Consider the following 24,216-nt stretch of genomic DNA (forward strand, 5'->3'; position numbering starts at 1 on the left):
GGGTTTTTATGTACTGGGACGATTTCCCTTACAAACAGTGCCCTGTTGTGTGTTCACCTAACTTTCCTGTTTGACCAACTCAGGAAATCACCCGGATCACATTCTCGTCCGGTCCATCAAAGACAAGAAAAGGTTCTCTTCTGGCCGCGCATTGACCCCAGTGTTGTCCTGAGTTTTTAATTTTGGGTGTGGGGGGGGGCGGGGAACAGGGTGAGTGGTGATAGATTCAGTTGAATCAAGAGCTTCGAATCTGTCATCATCTTTAGTGAAACTTCCCTCAGTGCCCCTGACCTGCAAAGCATACTTTTGACCTTCTTCTGAACTGAACTCAGAACAGCTGTGAACATTTTGTGCTGTTCCTTTGAAACTTCAGGTGCTGCCAGTGGAGGACAATGGCCCTGTGTTCTTCCCTGGTGGATGTGTGGGATCAGGACCATTGCTGGCGCTCAATGGGATTTGAAGCAACCGACTTCCGTGTATCAAAGTTTGCGGTGTCCAGGTGCCACTTCTGTCTAGGTGTGTGTTGATAAATCAGCCCTGACTTTCTCTTTTATTTCTTTGCAGTGAAATGCAAAATGGAGGACGAGGAAGAGCTGCAGCTAAGACTCCACAACCTTAATAGCTGTCCAGCATCTCTCCCACTCTAAGCTCCAATTACCCAACTGGAGGACAGTGTTCCAGCTATGCTTCCTCTATTGTGTTTTCTCTTGAAGGACTAGATCTGGTACATTAGGATAAGGATCTTTTTGTTGCAAATATATTGTAGTGCAAATAGTTTATCAAGTAGTTTTAACTTTCTGCATTATCCCCCAATTTTATTCATCTGTCTATTTCTTCAGTGCTCCAGGAATATACTTCTACATCACCCTCTGCTAAAATGTACAATGAACTCTAGTTCCAAGGGATGTTGAAATGTTCTAGTTATCAGCTTCCCACTTTTGGTTGCCTTTGCAAAGATCCATGTTTAAAATAAAGTCCCAAACCTCTGCAGTGGGTTTACGTATATCCGCTGAGCATGCTTAAAAAAAAAAAAAAAAAAAAATCATTGCCTGTGATCCTTTCACAAGGAGGTTGACCCTGAACTTTGACTGCAAACCTAGCAAGATGCTTAAACACAGGCAACTATAACAGATAAATAAGTTTTGTTGTCTACACCCCAAAACATTATAGAAAGTTCCTCATTTCATGGGTAAACTGATTTATTATCTTCAATTGTTCCACAGTTTGCTGTTACCCATTTTTGAATGGATTTTCCCATTCAAAATGCCACAGACTTAGCCTCCAGGCAAATCTGAAAGCCAAACAGTTGTACGTGGTTATTTTGACAAGCTACCACACGTCTTAAGTAAATAGTAAAGCCTTTATTTTTTGTGTTAAGAACAGCATTTTGAAAATAAAACCTATCTGCCCATGCTTTACAACCTTTTAAATCTGTAATATTTATTATATACAGTCATTTATGATACATGTTGATTGTCTTGAAATTTCTTTAACGATGTTTTTTTAAAGTATGCAACAGTCAGCCAGGGGAGGATAAAGGTACATTATAAAACACACATTAATACATTTAATAAATATATATTATCTATCAAAAACGAGCCTTAGCTCTTTATCAATTAATAAAAAGCACCTGCTGGGAACTCCTGTAAGCTGGTATAATCATTGCATCATTGGATTATAAAAGCCACAATGCTCCCTTCTGGTTCAGGGTTCAACTCGGCCTTGCCCCACCAGGAAGACCACCCCCACTTCGCCCATGCTTCCTGGACCCTGACAGAAACTGTGCTAAAACAACGGATCCCCAGCTTGCAACAACCAAATCTGCAACCCTTGAGACACGCAGAACTTCCCAGTCTGTCATTCCCTCTCTCCCTCCCTGCTTCCATCTCCAGGGGAGGAATCCAGCACAGAATAACCATTTCCTATTAAAGGGGAGAAAGAGTGGCTGTTACAGTCCCAAAGTGATTTTGATAACTGGATCTGGAAAGACTTGTGCTTACAATGAGGTGTTTTGATCACAGAAGCTCTCCTTCCTGGTCATTCTCCCCTAGCGTCTTGTTTACAACAGATCTGAAACAGCGGTGCCATTTAATTTTGTATTTAAACTTCACTCAGTGGGGGCGGGGGCTGCCACAGTCTCTTGGCAAAGATGTCTCTTCTACCCTTCAGGTGAAGTCCTTAGAAAGAGAACAGTTTACTGCCCTCCCCCTCACTCCCTGCCTCCCACCCACCTCTGCTGGGAGAGCACTCAGCTCCCTCTTGACCTTAAAGCCAAAATAAAACCCAGAAGCGCAAAAAACTATCAGAAACTTGAAAAGAAAAAGGTCTCATTAAGTGAGGTTTCCTGTGGCTCAAAGCCAGTTCTATTTTTGCAGTGGTGAAACATTGCTTTCCGCTTGCAGCCATCTCTGCTGTGTTCACCATGCACGCTTAGACTACCCAGAACTTAGAGCATGATCGTGTGAGTTCTCCGCTCTGCAAGGGGCGGGGGGTGCTTTTGCAGCCTGAGTCCCTGATGGGATCAGAGAGCTCCGAAGGACTCCAGGGAGCGGGGGTGAGCCACTGTTTCCTGGCACGAGAACGTGTAACGCGGCCGCTTTTCACCGGACTGGACCGAGGTGTTCGGAGATTTCTGTGATTTTCAGAATTCCAGATCCACATGCATCCGCCCACATCCCCAACCCCAGCCCAGGTCTTAGCTTTCCCCCTCCACCCCAATACTCCCCGTGGTAGTCCCCCCGGGGGCCTTCCTGGCACAGAGGTCCCGGATCTGACTTCCCCAAGTCGGGTATGCCCCCTCTTCCCCATGCTGGCAACACGTAGAAATGGGCTACCTTGGAGGAGAGCCACAAGGGGGCCAGATCGGCCTCCCTACCCGGGTGTTCTGCAAGGATGGGGACATGGGAGAGCGAGGATGGGACACAGCAGACTAGGGCCTCAAGAAAAATCAGAAGGTTTATTAAAACATACTCAGCTCAGACATATTGGCTTTTGAAGAGGTCAGTTTCCCCCCAAACACTAACCTTTTTCATTTTCTGTAAAGGTTAAAGGCTTATGGGTTGTTTTATAGAGAAAAAAAAAAGCAATACAGTGACTAGAGTATATGCAAAAAGACCCACCCTCATTTATACATTCCGTGCCGTCAGGTTAAAACTCTTTGCTTTGAATCATTGCCTGCGATTATGCTGGCCAAACAGTGCAGAGAACATGGGGCTTTTAATGGCCGAGATGTCTGAAATGCCAAATAAAGGAATGACTTGCTTAGGACAGATGGAAACCATGACAGAAACAATGGCTTGGAAGAGAACCATTTTCATGGAACTTGCAGAAAACTGAGACAAAAATGTCCCTCAGGCCCTCCCAAAGCAGCAAGAAACCCTCATGTGCTCCACCCAACCCTGGAGCTTTCACTACGTCCGCAGAGAAGTCCCAAGAACTCACTGCTTGCTAGGCAGCCGGCATGGCCTCTCCACCCTGGGGTACCCCTGCCGTGTGACAGCATAGTGGAAAATCCACCCCGGCATCTGCCCCCTGGCCAAGCCACGGGGCTCTGAGCTGGTGGCTCCACGTGAGCTTTTGAAATGGACGTGGTGGGAGAGGTGGGGAAGGGCTGGAGGAACACTCACGAGGTGGGAAGATGGAGGGGTGATCAGGGGAGCGACGGCTGCTCCAGTCGGAAACTGCCCCTTGGAGGCAGGCAGGCTTGCTCCCTGGCAGTGATGCCAGAGCACGTGGCCCAGAGAAGGAACAAAGGCTGGGTGCTACTTTCTAAGTGTGACGGTCCCTTCAACTCCCAGACTGCCTTCTCTTCTTTGGCACAGGCCAGGCTTCCTCCATCACTGCTCATAAAGCTCTTCCCCGGATGCAGTTGGGCTGGGCCTCGGAATCATACCCACAATCTCCTCCACTGCTCCTGACCCCCCTGAAATGTGAAAACCCACAGGCAGGCCAGTGGGGAAGCCCCTATTCGCCTTCCTCAGTGAAATGACAGTCTCCAAGAGGCCACCTGGGGTCCAGCACTTGCTGGCGAGGGGCGATGGTGTGGGGCTGTCTGTGCTCAGCCAACACCGGCCTGGCCTGCTGGCTGTGAACGCGGTTCTGCTCTTAACCCCAGAGGATGAAACAGTCTTCCCAGCCACATTTTCGAGTGAGCCTAATCCTATTTGCAATTAGCTTTGCTTTAGTTTGCAGGGTTTGAGGTTGGTTTGGTATTACGTGTGTGTATGTGTGTGTGTGTGTGTGTGTGGCAGGGGCAGGGAGGGCAGTTGGTGTTAGCTTTTCAGTTCAGCAGTGTTCACATTTACACGAAATCCCCTTGTCTAGGATTTCCAAATCTCCTGGCTGCGAGGCGGCCTTGTTCAGCTACTGTTACTGATTTCTCCCTCAAGAAAGACACGACCAGGGAATAAAATCGGTAAGAGAGACTCTTATTCTCTGGAACTTAAAAGTCTTTCACCAGAGGTGTCTTCCAGTGTAACTTGGCGGAGCGGTTGGGATCTGGAAATAGGAATAACACACTAAGAACTCAGCTTTGCAAAGTCAATGTCAGAAACCCATTTGTTAACAATGTACCAAAGCTAATATGTTAGCTTGCCTTTTCCTAAAGGGCTGAATAACTCCCAAGAAAAGCAGCAACCACTGTGTGTTAGCTACAATACTCTGCTCGTGGGAAGGCTGTCTGCCCCTTTTCTATAATCACGCACCCGAACAAATATTTCCTTACCCAGAACCCACATCACTTTCTAAGTACAGGGTGTTTTTATGTACATTGGCCTTGACTGGACACAGAGGGCTTAAGAATGACTGGTGGGGCTAAATTTATTAAAACCCACAGGTCAAATGCTTGAAATTCAGGCTTTTCTTGGTACCCAATGACAAACAGGCCCATGGATGGCTGGTGCTCTTCATGAATGCAACCCGTGAGCCTATTGCTTTGAGTCCCTCCCATACCAGTGCAAACGATGCCTCTCATACCAGTCAAAGGCCAGGAAAACCCAAGTTTCCTCTAGAGATCAAAGACCATCTCTGACTCACATTGAAAATAAAAAAGTTCAGGTTGAGTTATGGAATTGGCACATGATATAGAGAATGGAAATCCAGTTTACATGTGTAAACTGGTTCATGTGTTGTTTGTGAAAGAAGCATGTAGCTATGTTTGAAAATTAAATGTGGGAATGAGAGTGCAATTTTGGATTGCTAGAGAAACAAAATGATGTAATTCCACGGAGGCAAAATGTAAATGATGACAATTCTGCTGAAGGTCTGTTTGGCATCAGATAGTATCTATTTTTGTGTTTGTGGGAGAGAAATGATAATCATTTCGATTTCTTAAATCTTTTAAAGAGTGGGGAGGGTGGGGGAACCTGGTACCCAGCTGGGGCATGGGGCAGGAGGCTCATCTAGGTTGGATGCCAGCAAAATCTGCCAGGGTTTTGTAACTCGGGGCTTTTCCTAAAAGTCACTTCCCAAGGAGAATGTGGGTGGGGGCACCTCCTGTACAATGAAAAGAAGAGAATTCACTGGGTACGAGAGCCCCAAGAACTCTCGTTTAAACAGGGACTCGTTTAAATGATCCCCAGATGGTCAACTAACTACAGGGAGATGTCTCATGCATGGAGAAAGGGGGCGGAGAGGAAAGAAGAGAAATGGAAACACTGCAAGCATCCTAGCTGCAAGGGGTGTCGACATGAGCTGCTCTCTTTGCAGCCCCGTGAGCAGCGTCCACAGAGCGGTGTGTCCCTGTCGAAGCTGCCCCACCAGTGCTGACCACTCCAAGGCTTCCTGCCAGAACATCACCTCTTGATACTTACAGTCCCCCCATTGAGCACAACGGCCATCTCAGTTGGCTGATACACGTTGCTTCTGAACGGAGCGCTGGGTCTGTTTCCCAAGCTGCCATTGCGAAATCCTGCAGTTCGGAGAGCTGAGGAAGGGAAAGGCAACACCACAAAAAAAAAAAAAAAAGGACACAGTTTTGAATTTTGTTTTCTTCCCCTGCATCAACACCATGCTCCAGGCACACGCCCCCCCCTCCCTGCTCCTCCCCTTTGTCACAAGCCAGATTCAAAACAAGAGTCACAAAGGCGCTTTGTTCTCGGGTTCTCTTGGAGACTGACCCATCTCAGTGGGGTTGGGGAGTCTGCAGAATCCAGGGCGCAGGCAGCTCTTGGGGAGGGCACCCGGGGTGGAGCCTCCCCCCGCACCCTCAGAGGGCCATGGGTGACAAAGGCAGCGCCTGCATCTCTTACAAGGTCTCTTCTGACAAAAGACCTGCTCACGGCTGAGTGCCATCCATGTCAAGTTCAACGCCATACTGTGCAACACGGTTTCTGGACACACACAGAGGTGGGCAAGCCTGAGATGCGGGACCACAGGTACATGGTCCAGGTCGGACATCTTCCTGGGAAAGTGACGCGGGAGAGGACGGAGGGGCCCCAGGCGTATGGGTGGGGTCATTTCTAGACAGGAAAAAAGGGAGATCTGAAGCAAAGGCAGAAAAATCGGTCTGCTCTTTTTACCTCTGAAAGGTAAATGATGTTTCTTATTTGCAGTGCATTTTTACACATCTAAATTTCCTCTTTTGGTGAAGAAAAATCAAATGACACAAAAAGACTTGGATGAACCATGAATGTGTTCAGTGGGCTATAAAATCTCACATTATATGATTCCAACTATAATATTCTGCAAAAGGGTAAACTATAGAGGCAGTGAGAAGATTAGTGATTGGCAGGGGTTTGGGGGGAGTACAGGGCATTTTTAGGGGATTGGAATTACTATGGGTGATACTGTAACAGTGGAGACATGACCTCATGGATTTGTCCAAGCCCACAGAACTGTACAGAGTGACCTCTAGAAAGCAAATTATGGACTTGAGTTAACAATAATGTATCAATATTGTTTCATCCATTGGGACAAATGTAACACCAATGCAAGTTGTTAATAATAGGGAAAACCAGGGGGGGATGGGCAGGTGGGAACTCCATGTACTTCCTGTTAAATTTTTCTGTACCTAAAACTGCTCTAGAAATAGTCTATTAAAAGATAACAGAGAAAGAAGAAGCACTATAAAAAAATCAAGACAAAAGTCTGTCTCAATTGTGAGCTGTCGCCTTCATTATCTTCCTTCTCACTGAAGACACTTATCTTACTTTGCTAAGAAAACCCTCAATTAAAGTCCTCCCTGAAGAGAGTCATTTTTTTTTTTTCTCCCTGACTAAAAAGTGGTAAGAGGACTTGGGATTTTTACCAATTAAATTACTTGGGGAAGGGACCAAAATCACCGTGATAGTACAGTTAACCTTTACAGAGTTACCTTCACACAGTAACCAACCAAGAGCCAGGGCTGGTTATAAAAAATGCTTTATATGTATTATCTCATTTCATTTTCATAGCATAGTAGGTTCTTTTATTATTTCCATTTTACATGGGGCACAGAGTGATTAGGTAACTTGCCCAAGGTCACACAGCTGCTAAGAACCAGCATTTGAATCCAAGTAGAGAGAATCGGTTTCCTTGACCATCACGCTATTTGGGGTCCAAATATGATGTTTTTAACCACTACACTTAGTTACTTAGGAGCAATTTGAATTTAAGTGACATTTGGGGCAGATCAGCCCAGACTGAACCAAGAAGACATGCGCAGAGTGCAGAACGCATATTCTAAAAGACTTGTGAAAACCTCTTTGCCCTAGCACCTTCCAGCCTTCAGTAGCTCCCACGTGCATACTGACAAGGAGCTGCCCTTCCTGGGGAGCTGAGAAGAGGCGACAGGGACCAGGGGACAGACAGTCCCCGGACTCTCACTGTCACTAGTCCCGACTCCTAGCTGAGACCTCCTCGAAGAGAGGGAAAACCCAACAGCACGCTTTCCTCATAAAGCAGAGGCTGGCCAGCTGCAGTGGGGAAATGTGGGTCTAACATTCTCTTCAAAGAAACAAAGGCCCAACCGGATCAGTGTCTGTGGGGTGCCCTGGCCCAGCGACCCCTCTGGGTAGTGGTGATTTGGAGTGGTTCTCCTCTGCTAAACATCCCTCCCATATTCTGGGTCCCTGAGTACTGGCTACAACTGCATCCTCCCCGGGGCCTTGAGGTTGGGCATGTGACTTAGGCCTGGCCAGTCAGGTCCAGTCAGAGCTAACTCTGGGGTTTTATACTCAAGCATCCTGGGAAACGTTCCTTTTCTCTAGTAGGACTCTGTGTGAGTCCAGAGCTGCTGTGATTCTAACAGAGCCAAGAGATGGAGAGAGACCGAATCTTGGCATCACTTGAGCCTCCTGGATCTATCCATTTCTGAAGTCTGATCCCCAATACATGAGTTTTGTTGTTGTTTTGTTTACTTAAATTGCTTCAGATGAGGTTTTTTTTTTTTATTAACTTGCATCTTCAAGGATCCCAACTGACAGCCCACTCTGACCCAGAGGTGAGCCCTCTGAAAGGCAAGCAGGGCTCACCCGCATGGAGGTCCTAAGAGGAATCTAAGAGCATGGGCTAAATGCCAGCCCTCTCCTGTCGAGACTACAAGTGAGGAAAGACTGGGTCCTGTCCCCAAAGCTGACACAGGGTCTTCCACTGGGCAGCGAAGGGGCACAGAGTTTAAATCGCCCTTGGCCTAACGAGATCCGAAAGCCCAAATCCCCTCACGGAGGAAAGAACACTTTTTCTTCCTGCTCCTTTGGAAGGTGAACATTTCATGCGCCTTGTTAGCGCTTTCCAAAATGTGATCTGAAGTGCTATATCCTTTAGTGTATTTTCATCTTCTGTCACATACCTCATGCCTTGTTGATGCTTATTAAGAAACAGCAGGCTGCTGAAGTCCTACATACCTGGGGTCCCACTGGCGGAAGCAAGCAAGGCAGCAGGGGCTGAGCCGCAGGCCAGCCTGGGGCATACCCCTCTTGTCTCTTGACCTCGGGGCTGGACTCTCAAGGGTAGAGAGCCCGAAAGGCTGGCTGGTTAAAATGCAGGAGAGACAGTGCCCACTGTAGCTCCCGGGTAAGGTCCCATGTAGGGCCTGGTTCCCTAAAATACAGCTGGCTGAGGTCAGACCAAAGATGACAGCAGCTGTTCTCACCATGGCCAGGAAGGGTGCCCAGGCATTCCCCAGCCAGCAAAGTAGGATTTCTAGAACAAAGGCAATCCTAGCCAGGATGACTAATCATTCTCTCTCTGTGAGCCTTCCGAGGGAATTGACTTTGCCTGGCGCCCACGTGAGTTTTGGTGGACACACATTTGGGAGAATGCAAAAAACAGGGCTATTAAAAAAAAGTCTGACAATATCCAAGGTTGGTGAAGAAGTAGGGATGGGGGCTCTCAAACAATTATTCAGGGAAGACTAAATCAGCCCACCTTTCTGTGGGGTGGCATCTGGCAGTATATATCAGGATTGAAAGGTGCAGATTCTGATGCATGTCTAGGAACTTTTTTGCAAAGAGGTAATTGATCAAGGACACAAAGATGAATGGAGAAGAATGGTCTTTGCAGCCTAACTTGTATGGAAAGCTGGAAACAAGCAGAGTATTCACTACCTAAGATCAGAAATAGCTCAGTTACTAAATCATCTGCCTGCATTGCAGGAGACCCGGGTTCAATTGCTGGGTTGGGAAGATCCCCTGGAGGAAGAAATGGCAACCCATTCCAGTGTGCTTGCCTGGAGAATCCCAGAGACAGAGGAGCCTGACAGGCTACAGTCCACGGGATTGCAAGAGTCGGACACAATTTGGCGAGTAAACCACCACCAAGATCAGGAAAACAAATTGTGGTGCCTCCTAGAAAGCTCGTGAAAAGGACAGCTCTGCAGTTGTTGACCTGGAAAGGCCTCCCTCCACGATCCACTGTCAATTTAAGCAAGCGCGTTGCAGACAACCTCTTAGACAACCAGTGCTTTCAACCTGGTTACATCTTAGAAGCACTTGGAGAGCCTAAAATACTTGAGCCCAAACAGACTTACTCAATCAGATTGAGGAGGCAGGCGCTGCTAATTTGTTTAAAGCTGCCCAAGAGACTCTAATGTGCAGACAGGTTAAGAGCCGCTCTGCTGGACTGGTGTGTGTGGGGTTGTGTGTGTGCATGCGTGCGTGCACGCAAGGTGGGGGTACTGTGTCTGGCAAGACAGGAGCAAACAGTCAGCAATAGTTGCCTTTGGGCAATGGGATTCTGAGCAATTTTTATTATTTTCACTTGCTGAACTCCTGATTATTGTTGATCTTCTGTCATCAGAAAGGAATAAAAAGGTTATTTTTGTTTTGGAAAAGAAAGAGGGGAATGAGGGACAATGTCCTTGGCTCTGGAACCCAGAGTATGAAACAGATGGGTGGGTGGGCACCTCTGAAGCCCCATCACCCCCTGTGCCAGTCCAGACACTGCTGGTTCTGACGTGGGTCCCAAATCGCTTTGATCTCTGGATCTTACATGGATGTGACACAGTGACTGCATTTTTGCAAGAAAGGATGCAGGGCATGCAGAAAACCAACCTTCCCTCTCTCTGCTCCACTGTGAGCCTGAACAAGTTGCCGGACACTCCGAGACTCAGTTTCCTGCTCTGTAAAATGGGACTGATAATCCCTGTCTTCTCAAGGCACAGAGTTGCTCTGGCACACCTGTGAGATGAGGGACGCTGAAGGGCTTTGAGAAGAGAAGTTCTGTGGCAGAGTGGTCAGAGTGGGCTCTGGAGCCAGGCTGCCTGGGTTCAAACCCTGGCTCTGCCTCTTAGGCAAATTGTTCAGCCCCTCCATGCCTCAGTTTCTTGTCTGCTCAATGGACCTCACTGAGTTATTGCAGGGATTAAATGAGATTGGTTGCTAAAATGCTCAGAATGGTACCTGTCCATCATAAGTACCCAGGAAACGTTAGCCATCCTTCACTTTTGATGCCCCTAATACTTGTAAGTAGTTCTAGCACCCCACTCATTCTTGCACTGCAGATAAACTAGACCATCAGGTTCAACAACACTGATTCTTAACCTTCTAGGGATCACAAATGGCTTTGAGAATTTGACAAAGCAATAGACTAATTGCCCAGTGAATGTATAAAGGTCTACATCCATTTCAGGAGTTCCTGTTACCATTAAGGTCCAAGGGGAGTTTGTGAGTGTCAGATAAAGAGGATCCTATTCCAAGAGAGGCCAGGGAAAAGGTGGCTCCACCAGGACCCCAAGAACTGATCAGGTGCCTGGCCTCCGCTTATCATATTCCCCGAGGGACCCTCTGGGCTCCCCGTAATGACCCCCATCTCCTGGCCACCAGGGGAGTCAGCCCCACCAGAGCTGTGGCTCATCCCTGTCAAATCTCTCGACAAACATAGGCTTGCTGGTCTGGGGCTTCCAGTAAGAAGGAAACTGCTCTGATAAAGGCCACCCCAGTACTGTGATTCTGCCCATGGTGGGGGGAGGAGGAATGAGGGGGGAGTGCGGGTCTATCATTCTCCTGGGGGTCTGACCAGGAGCAGGGTGCAGAGGCAGCTGGGCACCTCCTGGTGGGAGGAGGGCTGCAGGTGGCCTTGGAGGACCTGGGGGCTTGATGTATTTCCCCTGGCCTATGGGGGTGGGCGGCTGTGCTGAACCCAAAAAGGCTGACTCTGCAGACCAGACCACCGCCCAGGCACCTGGGTGAGCATCACAGAAAAGGGGACTCAACCATTCGGAAGGGGCCACCTCCTATGTCACTGGGCAAGACCAAATCTCTTAGAGCCTCTACTTATTCCTCTGTGAGATGGGGATAATAACAGACCCTACCTCCGTCAGCTGGAGGGAGGGACTAATGAGATAATGCAGGTTAAGGAGTAGGGTCTGGCATGTAGTTAGTGTTCAAAAAATGATGATTATACTAGGTTATTATTACTACTGCTGCTGCTACTGCTACTATTATTATTATAGCGCCTGATAAATCTTTAGGTAACTGAGAAAAGGCACTTTTAATTAATGTCAAGTACTGGGAACCCAGCAGACTTGCTTTAAGCAACAACGGTAAGAGACACTTCTCCAGCATCTCTAGCAGGGGTACCTGGGGCCTGGGCCGTTTCTTCTTGGCTCACCTGGGGATCCCACCGCGGTAGTGGCACGCAACCTGCATTTCACACAAACCTGCCGAACCTCTGCTTTTCTGTTGGCGGAGCTAGTAGAACTTGGCTAGCCCATTTAGGGGAGCCCTGGGGGACATTCATGGCAGCGGGAGATAGGAGTTGATGGGCAGATGCTGCAGCCTCCTGTCCTCCAAGGATCAATTCTGAGGCTCATTCTTACACATGTCCCTGGCAGGCATGAGCCCCAGCTGCCCAAGGTGGTAACCAGCTCTTGACGCTCTTGTTCTGGCGTTTCCACCTTCCCAGTCTCATTCTCCCTGGCAGGGGCGACCTTCTAAGTAAACTACCTGCAACAAGTCTCAGGCTCCGCTTCCAGGGGAACCCAACCAAGTACACACTCAACAAGCCAGGTGCTGTGGGAGCGCCTCACATCAGGACTCAGAGCAGCTTTATGGGGTACACAAAGTCTACATCTGGGAAGGGGCAGGATCCCAACCCAGACTCTGACTCCAGGGCCCAAGTTCATCCACTCCTGGAGACAGAGCTAGAGGCAAGAACACGGGCATTGCCTCTCAACATCTCCTGCATCCAGCTAGCACACGGGCTGCAAACTCAAACGCTTCCAGGAAGCAGGCAGCTGATGTTGATATGCTATAGTGGCTGGGACAGGGAGCCACGGGGAGTGTGAAAAGTGAAAGTCACTCAGTCATGTCCGACTCTTTGCAATCCCATATACTATACAGTCCATGGAATTCTCCAGGCCAGAATACTGGAGTGGGTAGCTGTGCTCTACTCCAGGGGATCTTCCCAACTCAGGGATCGAACCCAGATCTCCTGCATTTCAGGCAGCTTCTTTATCAGCTGAGCCACCAGGGAAGCCGAAGGGGAGTGTAGTGAAGAGAAAATGCATGCCCACCTAAAAGGCCACCACCACCTGGGAGGGTAAGACACAGGGCCTTCCAGCCAGCTGCAGACAACGGTGCCAGGTGAAAACAGCAGCCCAGCATTGCCAGATCCAACTTTTCAAAAAAGGCCAGCAACCTGATTTTTTACATTAAATTAGTTGAGAGTGCTAATTAAGTCTCTTCCCAGGTGGCTCAGTGGTAAAGAATCCGCCTGCCAATGTAGGAGACACAGGAGACGCGGGTTTGATCCCTGGCTCGGGAAGATGCCCTGGAGAAGGAAATAGCAACCCACTCCAGTATTCTTGCCTGGAGAATCCCATGGACAGAGGAACTTGGAGGGCTATAGTCCATGAGGTTGCAAAGAGTCAGATACAACTGAACACGCATGCAGGCATGCATGCTAAATAAATTGATAATGCTGAATCTCTGGGGGCCAGTTTCAGCACAGGGCTCAATGTTTGTGGGCTCTGACCTGCCAGGACTACCCCCAGGACCTCCGATCCCCAGTGGAGGAAAAGGAGCTCTTTTGGGAGGAATAGCCTAACCCAGCGGGACAGTGCCCCCTTTACCTGCATTGTGTTCATCCATTGAGAAGGCTTTGTTCTCCATGTAGGTCCGCGGCAGCTGCACATCTTCCTCAAACGCCGTCTCCCGCATCCTTGGCTGTGACGTGTCGAAGTAGTTGGGCGTGTTTTCCTGCGGGGCCGGCAGAATGGTGCAGTGGATCTCCGGGATGGCGTGGAAGATGACAAAGACCCAGCCACTGGCCACCAGCGTGATGGCCAAGGTGGGGTCGCCCCAGGCATCTCCCTGTTGTAGCTCGGCGTTGCCAAAGAGGTACATGGTCATCCAAGCCACCCAGATGAGCACGGACAGGAAGGCCGTGACCAGGATGCAGACTCCGTTCTGCTTCCACTTCTTGAACTTGCCACACAGCGAGAAAAAGGCCAGCCCCAGGGTGGCCACCAGCAGTACCATGTCGTAGATGAGGGCCATCGCGAAGTCCATGGGCTCGTAGGCACAGGCCGGCTTTGCGTCTCGGAGCACGGTCAGCACCAGCCACTCGATGGCGATGATGACCTGCACCAGCATCAGGCACAGGGCCATGCCCAGCAGCTGCCAGCCCGAGGGGCTCTTGCCATGGCGCACCAGCCTTCTCACTCGCCACGCCTGGCTCAGCAGGCAGGAGAAGCAGAGTGCAAAGAGGACGCCCCAGAGGAACCGGCGGACCGAGCAGATGGTCTCGTCCTCCCGGATGATAAAGGCGAAGGTCAGCCCAAAGAGGCCCAGGGTCCCCAGGAGGAAGAGGAAGTGGAGGCCCACGGGGTCCTTTTTCTCCTTGTCCTTGATGAACGGCAGCCGCACCAGCAGGATAAGCATCAGAAGCAGCGTGATCAGGGCGCCCGCCCCGGCCACCGCCTCCACCACGATGCCCCAGATGGTGTCCAGGTCGCACAGGGACACGTACTGAGGGAGAAGGTCCAGCCCGCAGCCCCGGGACGTGCTGGCGTTCTCAGAGGCCCCGGAGGCAATCACGAAGAGCAGGAGGAAGGCGAGCGCCTGGTGGGTTCTCATCTTTCTCTCTGATGCCGCCGCGAAGGTTCCAGAAAAGTTGGGGGGAGAAGACCAATTCATGGTGAGACTTCCACTCTCCTGACTTCTTTAAAAGGAGACCCTACGTCCCTTCAAACCCACCACCAGCCCCTTTCTCCAGGCAGCACAGCCTGGCACCGGGAGTGGGTGAGGATTTCGGTCCCCATCTGCCCCCTTGGCTGGACTCGGTGAACAACCATGAACCCTCAGCGCTAGTGGCTGGAGGAGAGGGTGGGGGGGAGACTCCCTTTGTCTGAATACCCTGTCCTAGTCTTTGAATGTGAGGCCGTGTCTGACCTCTTTAAAAATAAGGGAGTAAAATGAGACTCGAAGAGATGCTCATGGGCTGAGCGCTCGCTGGGAGGAGGACAGGCCTTGTGGTTTCGGTCCTTCAGTGCTAACAGCTGACACTCCCCGATGACTCAGCCAGGCACCCGACACAGTGAGTCCTCACGCCGGTGACAACAGTCTTGAGGAGGCTGGGACACTTGCCCAAGGTCACACACTCAGCTCCTAGAAGCACCCCCTCTTACAAGCTTCCCCGCATTTCAAACACAGTGTCAACTGTCTTCCTGGGTTCCACCCTTTCCCTCTCCCCTCACACATCCTACCCTTCTCGCAAAGATCTCCCGAGAATCCATCCTCTTGCTCCAGGGAGCCCCCCCCCTCTCCTGGAGAGGCCTGCAGGACGCCCCAGAGACGGGCTTACTCACCCGAATCTCCTCTTTCCTCCCTGCTTCCTCCGCTTAGACCCCTCCCACCCCCGCTTTCATGGAAAACTGCTCCTCCGCACCCTGGTCTCAGCTCTCCTGTCATCCACTCAGACCTTGGCCAAGGTCACACCCCCTCCCCCTCCCCAGCACGTCTTGTCTATTTCTTAGGTCTAATCGCATCTGTCATCCTTTCGCCTGCTTACTTTGTTTCTCTGGTCCCTTCCTCCTCTCCTCCCTTCCTGTCGTTCTTCGCCACCAGCTGCAGGAGGACAGGGACACTGTCTTGTTCATCCGCCCAAACCAGGGTTTCCCAGCCCCGGGATCACGGACACCCTGGGCCCAAGCCTCCCTTGTTTGGGGGTCTGTGCTTTGCAGGAGGTGGAGGAGCACCCCTGGCCTCTACCACCTAGGTAACTGAAGCACACCCTCTCTCCTAGCAGTGACAACCCCTCAACATTTTTTAGACACTGCCAACATTCCCTGGGGGGTGGGAAATCACAGAATGAGCACCACTGGTGAAGAACCAGCACCAAGTAGATGCTTCTTAAATACTGTGGGAATGAGACTTCTCAACAGGGCCCTCCTCTACCCACTGCCACCAGGTCCTTGCTTTTGCAGGGAGCCTGGCCTTGGGAAAGCCCGGCCTGCCCAGCTCCGCTTCTGGGCATCTTAAGGCAGACTTAGCTCCGCCCACAGTGAGGCTGTAACCAGCCACCTCCCAGGCAGTTCAGCACATCCCTGGGGCTTTCTTAAGTAAATGCAGTATCGACCACTTCTCTCTCTCTCTCTCTCAGCTACTTGATGGGATATACTGAGCAGCTCTGATCCTGCCTTGGCCGCAGGATAAATTATTGATGTCACAGAATGAGAAGGAGCCTGGAGCTACAGGGTGATCCTTCCTTTGCCCAGAGATGAGAGAAAGCAGGAACAGAGGGTATCTGACAAGAGATGCTCCTGAAACAAGCACCCAGACAGTGGTAATCAGGCCCCTGGTCCCACCACTCTTCATGCTGTGTCAGTCAGAAAAGTGCCGCCTCAGCTATTTATGCCTTGTCTACACACCCCTTGTAAGTTACTTACTTAACTGACTCACCATGGTCTCTTGAAATTGACTCAGAAGAAAGCTCAACACATTGGAATGCCTGTTGATGGAATTCATGTTGCATCCCCATTGCCATATCCCAATGTATATCACCTTTGGAAAAAAACGCTGTCCTAGTCAGAGCTGTTTTATCACAAGAGCACACTTGGAATCAAAATTTAAGAACCAACAAGCCCAGAAAAAAAAAAACAAAATAAAAACTGGATATGCTGGAACAAAATGCCATTGGCCCCTGACACATTGTAGTGGATTTCCTGTAGACCTCTCATCAATGGCAAATGTGATTAAGAGACTTCTCAGCAAGTGTTCTCAGCAAGTGACAACAGAACACACCCCAGGCAGCCTTTCTAGTTCATACAGAAGCCAACAATCCCCAGGGCGGCTGGGAGGAGACAGGGAAGAAGGTGCTTCTGGAGTCTTGACCATCAGCCCTCTCCCGAACTCTCCCCACACACCTCCAGGCCAGTGGTTCTCAACCAGGGTGATTGTGATCCCAGGGAACACTGGGCCATGTCTAGGGACAGTTCTGCTTGTCACAACTGGGGAGGGAAGTGCAACTGGCAGCCTCTAGCGGGTAGAGTCCAGGGAAGATGCTAAGCATCTCATGCTGGAGAAGACTCTTGAGAGTCCCTTGGACAGCAAGGAGATCAAACCAGTCCATCCTAAAGGAAATCAACCCTGAATATTCTTTGGAAGGACTGATGCTGAAGCCGAAGCTCCAATACTTTGGCCACCTGATGCGAAGAGCTGACTCATTGGAAAAGACCCTGATGCTGGGAAAGACTGAAGGCAGGAGGAGAAGGGGATGACAGAGAATGAGATGGTTGGGTAGCATCATTGACTCAATGGACATGAGTTTGAGCAAACTCCGGGAGTTGGTGAAGGACAGGGAAGCCTGGTGTGCTGCAGTCCATGCGGTCACAAAGAGTTGGACACGACTGAGTGACTGAACAACATGCCTAAGATGGCCCTCAACACTTGAGTGATCTGGCCCCACATGTCAGCAGTGCTGAGGATGAGAAAGCCTGGTTTATATTGAGAACAGACTTGATATGAAGAAGCCAGGAGACCAGCCAGGCCTCTCAGCCTCGTGCCTGCACCCCAGGTCATTTCCTTGCAGGATCTAGACTTTCTTTAGCTGCCCCCACTCACTCTCTTGGAGGAATCTCCTCTCTTCAGACCTGCCTACAAGTTGGAACTTGGTCCTGTCGGTTCATCCCTCGGTTCTGCCGGCTCTTCTCTCTTCCTGACTGACCTTCCAACAACAACAGGAAAACCAATGTGAAGAAAATAGAAAGATGGCAACCAAGCTTCTGAAATTGTGTGGGTTCTTCTGGCTGTGGTCCCCGTCTCTAGCTCCCACTCCTTTCCGACATGGGAAATAGATGCACTCTTGCTTTCTGCTTTCATTCCTGAGGGTGGAACCCTTTCCTTCCTCCAGTTCTGAAAAGAGCTGATTTTCCTCTGGAGAGCCCCCGTCAGCCCCTGCTGTGAGCCCCAGACCCAGCCTGGCCAGTTGAAGCATTTATCCCACCCTTTGGCCGCACTGATTGGCCAATCGAAGCATTTAGCCCACCGTTTGGCCGCACTGATTGGCTAAGGGACAGGCACTTGGCCTCAACCAGACCCATGAGAATCAGTCTTAGGATTTTTGCTAGAATTAACTGGAAAGAGGTTTTCTCCTGTTACTAGGGTTAATAAGCAGAAAGGAAGGCAAAAGGAGAAGAGGGCGGCAGAGGATGAGATGGTTGGATGGCATCACCGGCAAAATGGACATGAACTTCAGCGAACTCTAGGAGACAGTGAGGGAGAGGGAGGCCTGGCGTGCTGCAGTCCGTGGGGTCCCAAAGAATCGGACACAACCTAGCAACTGAACAACAAGAAGCTAAAAGGATATAAACCTAGAGCTGGAGAGGGCATATTTACCATCACAGGAAAGAACCTGCCTGAGAGGAAAGCTGGCCCACAGGAAATCATCACGTGATGGACAGGAGTCCCAGTACACTGCAAGGCTGGATTCAGTTATGCCTGAAGCTAGATACCCTGGTCTTTGCACCTCCAGCAGCCAATTAAGTTCTCTTTTTTGGATTAAGCCATTTTGAGATGGGTTTATGTAACCTGTTAACAAAGAAGTTCTATGATGTATCCCACATGATGGGGCTCTCTTCCTCCAGGAAGTCCTCGTTAATCAACATCTAGGCACCAGGGGCTTTGGAAGCATTCAGTTATCCCAAGTAGGTCATTATCACTAAGAGGGATGCCCATGAGGTGACAGTCATTGTTCTGCAGGACTCTATCCAGGATGGGCAGAAGGAGGGCTACACCACCTCACAGAATGAAGCTGAGTCCAGCTCATCTAGGCTTTCTGGGGGATTCAGAATTGCCCTGTGGAGTTCTCTTACTGCCGCAGTGAACACAACAATGACTGTTAACTCTCACAGGCTTTACAATGCTCTAGGCCCTCTGCTATGCACTTCACATATACTAACACCTAATCATCTGGACAATGACACCAGGAGGCAAGTGGTATCACTATCTGCATTTTACAGGAAATAAAACAGAGAGGCCAGTTGGCTTGTTCAAGCTAGGACAAGCTATACAGCTAGAAAGTCGTGGAATCAGGAGACAAACATACTATTGTTACTGGGCTCTTCCGACAAACCAGGGCTCTGGAAATGTCACCAGGTGAGCCCTTCGCTAGCCAGTCTATCTAAATTAGGTTCCTTTTGCCCCTTTATGCTCTATACCAATATTCCTGATCTTTATCTTTGTAGCATGTACCACAATTTTCAATTGTTTTTATTTTATTACTCTTTTGGTCTGCCTCCCCCACACCCAGGCTCCTGTTTTGTTCTGCATCAATTCCCCAGCACCTGGCACACGGGCAGTGCTCACGGCCCAGTTGCTGAATGAATGAACTGATTAAATATGGTCTCCAACCCTCATGTCATAGGGCCAGAAGATGCTCTCACAGTCATCTTATAGAGGAGGGGACTGGGGCTTAAGTCAAAGTTTGATCCTCAGGCTGGCAACAGCAGCAGCATTGCCTGGGAGCTTGTAAGAAATGCAGCCTCTCCAGAGTGGGCCTGGCCACCTGTGTTTCCACAGCCCTCCAATAAGCTCCAGGTGTGCTCAGATGCTTGCGTGCACTGAGGTTTGAGAAGCACGAACGTATACAGCTGGGGAGCCAGAACCGTGGCCCTACACCTTCTGCTTCACTACCGCTGCCCCAGACCCTACTCAGGCTCCATCGCACTGTCAGGTAAGCCCCATCCAGCCCCATCCTCCACCTGAGGCCTCCCCCTGCCAAGAAGGGAGCTCTCCAGGATCCCCAAACTGCACAAAACCTGATTAGAGGTTTGGAGTCGGCCCCAGGGCAAGGCTGACTGGGGCGGGATGAATATATGGCAACAAATCCATGGGATGTAGGCATGCAGCTCCTCAAAAGGAGTAATGAATAAAGTGACGAATGTGCAAGACTCGGCTCACATACTAATTACTTTGCTGCCGGCCAGGCTCCCAGAAATGTGACTCATTCAGATGCTCTTAAATACACTGCGTCGCACACGCACGCGCACACACGCTCTCTCGCCCCACAGAGGGGCCAGAAGCTGCCGGCAGGTGGTGGAGCAGCACGCACCATTTCTCACAAGCTGGGGCCTGCAGAGGCTGGAAAGAATGCAGACAAGATTCCTTGTGCGAGGATAGGGCTGCTGCCTGCCTGCAGGCCACAAGCAGGGCTGGTTCTCCCAGCCTTGATCCTCACCAAGCAGCATGAACTTTGGGTTTCCGATTCCACCTCTGGCATTTGCTAGAACCTTGTGACCTGGGGCAGCAGACTTAACCTTACTTGCCTCGGTTTCTTCATCTACAAAATGGGAGTGATAACACCCGTCTTGCGGGGTTCTTGTGAGGATTAAAATAATAAGTAGGGTTTAGGACTATAGTTAACATGGGGTAAGCACTTATATACAAAGTGTCTGTTAAATAAATAACAGACTGGCAAATGCCCTGAGGTTATGAACTTTTCTGACTTTCCTTTTCCAGGAGGGGCAGTTGCCATGGAGATGGGACTCAAATAGGCTTACCCAAGTGTTGGTTCACCACTGGTTTCCTGCCTCCACCATCACACACCGAGAAAAGAAGTCCCTGAGGGGGTGTGAAGGGGAGAAGCCTTTGGGGTGGCCTACCTTCAGTCCAGTTCAGTCGCTCAGTCATGTCCGACTCTTTGCGACGCCATGGACTGCAGCACGCCAGGCCTCCCTGTCCATCACCAACTCCCGGAGCCTACTCAAATGCATGTAGTCTACCTTGGAAACTCTCAAACTCTCCTGATTTCCCGCAGCAGGTGCTCTAAATGGCGGCTTGACTGCAAAGGTGGTTTTCCAGAGGGGAACCAGTGCTGGAGGACCCGAGGCCAGTCTGCATGCCCTAAAACCAGGTGCCCCTGCTGAGGAGTCAGGGGCAGACACCCAGAAACCAGACACCAGCCCTTCTGGGAACTAGCGTCCTCACCTTCCCACCCACCCAGACAACAGGAGATACAAGACGTACAAAACTGCTCTGGAACATGCCATTCTGACCTGCTTCCCCTTGGCTACTGCCAGGAGAGGCATCTTTAACCCACCTTCTCTAAAGAAGTGGGGAGGAGGCACTGGAGCATGGACGGGAAAGAAAACCCAAGCAGGTCTGGAGGGCCTTCCCTAGCCCTGGGCATGTCTAAAATACCATTGAATATCTGGCACAGAATTTACACTCCCATACGTGTCCTCAAGGGTGGAAGACCTCAGCTGGAGGAAGTCAGACAGAACTGAGTGACATAGGGCATTACTTAACCTCTCTGACCTCCAGTCTTTTCCTCTGTAAAACAATGATAGTAATGATGCCGCTTTCTCAAAGCTGATGTGAAACGTACTTAGTAAGTACTCAGCCTGGTGCCTGGCAGACAGGGAGCGCAGGGCCCTGATTTGTTACAATAACAATGACAATTCTCAGTGTCCTGTTGGGAATAGGAAGTGGTAATGCGACTTGGCCAGTCTTCCTGGAAGTGACGGGATGAGCTGGGACTAGAATTGGCTGCTCAGGACTCCTGACCTCAAGGCCGCTGCACCCCGGTTGGATTCCCCCATGTTTGGAGGGCCAGGATGAGGCTGCGGAGCCTGTCTCCCCACGCACCCCAACACCACACTCTGTCCCTGCCCACTCCCCTTGGAGCGCTGGTGCATTTCCTGCTCCTGAAGGATTAAACTGTTACAAGCTTTCCTGACACTAAAACTCTTTCCCAGACCTGCAGTCTTACCCTTTGATATCTTTTCCAAGTTATACCGTCTCATAATCTTTAGTTCCCAGCACCATCCAGACCAGCAGACTATCTGGGGGCCCTTGAATTTAATAAGCCTCACACGTTAGTAAACAGGGTTGTCAGAACACAGGCTCCGTGATCCATGAATATGCAAAGCAGCTCCAATCCTGTAAATAAAAGCAATCATTTAAATGCAAATTGCATCCTTGGCTGCCCGTTCCAGGGTGGATGGTTCCTCTCAGGCTGTAATTCCGAGAAGAAAATGTGACTAACTCAGAAGCCCCAGGAAGCTCTTGCGTGGAAGTGCTTATGGAGCCGTGGGCGCTGGGTGGGGGCTGCTCAGGGTGGACAGAAACTGGGAGAAGTGGGTTCTAAAACCTGACCCATCCCTGGCGTAGGCTCATTCAAAGCAGTCCCCACAGGTCCGCTTCAGAGGCTCCCGGCGCCTCGCCATCCCCAGAGTCAGAATGAAAGGGGAGCTGCTTTCCCTCTCCTTGTGGAGGTCAGGGGAGCTTTTAAAAATCAGATCTCGTGGCTTTTCACTCCAAACCCTCCCTCCAAAGATTCATTTGGGAGAATAAAACCTAAGCTCCTTTCCATGGGCTCCCAAATCATGGTTTGGCTGGTCCCTGCCATCTCCTTTCAGACCCCCACTCTCAACATCTGCCTACGAGCTCCAGCCACAATGGCCTTTGTTCAGTTTCTCTAAGCTCATTCCCACCTCCCAGCCTTTGCACTCGAAGTGCCCTCTGCCTGGTTCAGTCTTTCCCCAACATCTGCCAGTGGCGGGGGAGGCGGGGGGCGGCCCTATCTTGCAAAGCTCCACTAAAATGTCACTGCGCAGAACTCTTGTCACTTTATTTTACATCATCCTGCTTTATTTTCCTGGCAGCACTTATCCCAATTGGAAGTTCTATCCACTTACTATTTATTTACTTGTTTAGTGTTAGCCCAGCTCCCCAGTGCTCTGAGAGCAGGGGCTTATCTGCCAGTTGTGTAGCTGGCACATTTACTGAAATAATACATTAACCAATCAAGATTTAAGCTTCTCTATCAAGACTGCTTGTCTCGCTGCCTGTGCCCTAAATGGCGACTCCTTCCCACTTCCATTTTTCCTTTCCCAGCTCAGTTCACCACTTTTCAGACAGAGCAGGAACAGATAGGAAAGAGTTCACTCCACAGTCCAGATACAAAATTGGCCGGGTGGAGGGCTCCCAACCAACAGACACCGATTTGCATTCTATTTACATCCCATTTGCATGCAGTTTAACTCAGCGTCTTGAGTCCTCCAGAAAGCCTCCATCCCTGGGGAAACTTATGAATCAAGGTTCCTCGGCAGAAGTTCCAAAGCTTTTGTGCCGGGCCCCTCCCCCACTTTTCGCCTCTTTGCGAGGACCCCCAGTTCCTCCTGGGCTCTGCTCAGGTACCCCCCCCCCCCCCACCCCCCATACTGGCGCAGTTGGGCAGCCAATGTGGCGCGTGGCCCGGGGCCCCAGGCGGGGACGCCGCTGCCCGCCACACTCCAGGGGCCTTTGTCCGCGCTCCAAGGAGCCGCCCCCTTAGCGAACTGGGGACAAGTTGCGTTGGGGGGTGGCGGGGGGGGGGGGGGGCGGCGATTGGCCAGGCCTGGGAGTGACATAGCCGGGGAATGAACCCATGGGCTGCGCTGGAGCCGTCCTCGGTGGCAACGGTACCCCCTCTCTGGCTAGTTAACCAGCCCTCCGGCCGAGGCGGGTGCGGGCGGTAGGGGTACCGGGATGCTTCGGACTGAAAGCCTGTGTCCCCCAAAGGGTGGGGACGCAACACAGGGCTGATCATCGCCTCTAGTCTGGCCGGAACTGAAACGCTAACCCCCCGCCATTGTATGCAGCCGCCCCTCACTTGTACCCCAGCTCCAGGTCCCAGCTCTGCCTCTTTGCCCCCGCAGTGTCCCCTCCTTGTCGGTAGTGCGTAGCCGCGGCCGGCTGAGAGCCTGACCCCCAGTCCCTACGGCAGGTGCGGCAGCTCACCTCCAAAGCTCGCCCCTTGTGCCCCCGGCTCCGCCTGCCCTGTCTGTGGTCAGGCCCCGCGCCTGCCACGCAGCCCCCAGACCTGCCCGCGGCTGCCCTCACACGAGTCACTCGGGCACGCCTGAAGTCCCTTACAGTTCCAGCGGCCCTTTGCCTGATCTGCGATCGCCCCCAGACCCTCCTCTGAGACTTTGATCTCCGCCTGGTCCGGGAACACCGCCCCCGCCTCATAAAGGTCCTAGCCTTCTCCTCCACCCCCTGCCCCGCGCTCTGCGGGCTCCTTCTCCCGCCAAACTGTGGTCCTCCAGCCCGGAAACCCCAACTCCCCCAGCAGACTAACCCCTTGGGGAAGAGGTGGGACTCAGAAAAGCCCAAGAAGCAGACCCCATCCCAACGCCCCCAAGTCCACCGCGGGAAAAGTTTCTAGGGTCGCCGCAGCGCCCTCCACCCCGCCGGCGCGGCTGGCACTCACCGACCCCCGCGGCCCCGCAGCGCCGACGCTCCCGCTGGCCCTCGGCCCGAGTCACATCTCTGCAGCGCCGCCGTGGCCCCAGCCCAGCGATCCCGCCCGCCCGCC

At 51.0% G+C, this 24,216-nt stretch overlaps 1 protein-coding gene across 4 annotated transcripts; it reads right to left on the bottom strand.

Moving 5' to 3' along the window:
• Window positions 1–1,341: 1,341 nt before the first annotated feature.
• GPRC5B (G protein-coupled receptor class C group 5 member B) lies at window positions 1,342–24,216 on the bottom strand. 4 transcript variants are annotated; one of them, XM_061152953.1, is made up of 4 exons: window positions 24,112–24,216; window positions 13,490–14,503; window positions 5,811–5,923; window positions 1,342–4,497 (listed from the first exon to the last, which is right to left on the bottom strand). In XM_061152953.1, the coding sequence occupies exons 2-4, from the start codon at window positions 14,493–14,495 to the stop codon at window positions 4,453–4,455; spliced, it is 1,164 nt and encodes a 387-aa protein (XP_061008936.1). In that variant the 5' UTR covers window positions 14,496–14,503; window positions 24,112–24,216; the 3' UTR covers window positions 1,342–4,452. The 4 variants fall into 4 exon arrangements, with proteins under 4 accessions (XP_061008936.1, XP_061008934.1, XP_061008935.1 ...); XM_061152951.1 differs by lacking the exon at window positions 24,112–24,216 and adding an exon at window positions 21,628–21,797; XM_061152952.1 differs by lacking the exon at window positions 24,112–24,216 and adding an exon at window positions 20,519–20,561.

The sequence above is a fragment of the Dama dama genome, chromosome 10 (genome assembly GCF_033118175.1).
Source record: "Dama dama isolate Ldn47 chromosome 10, ASM3311817v1, whole genome shotgun sequence".
Taxonomy (NCBI): Eukaryota; Metazoa; Chordata; class Mammalia; order Artiodactyla; family Cervidae; genus Dama; species Dama dama.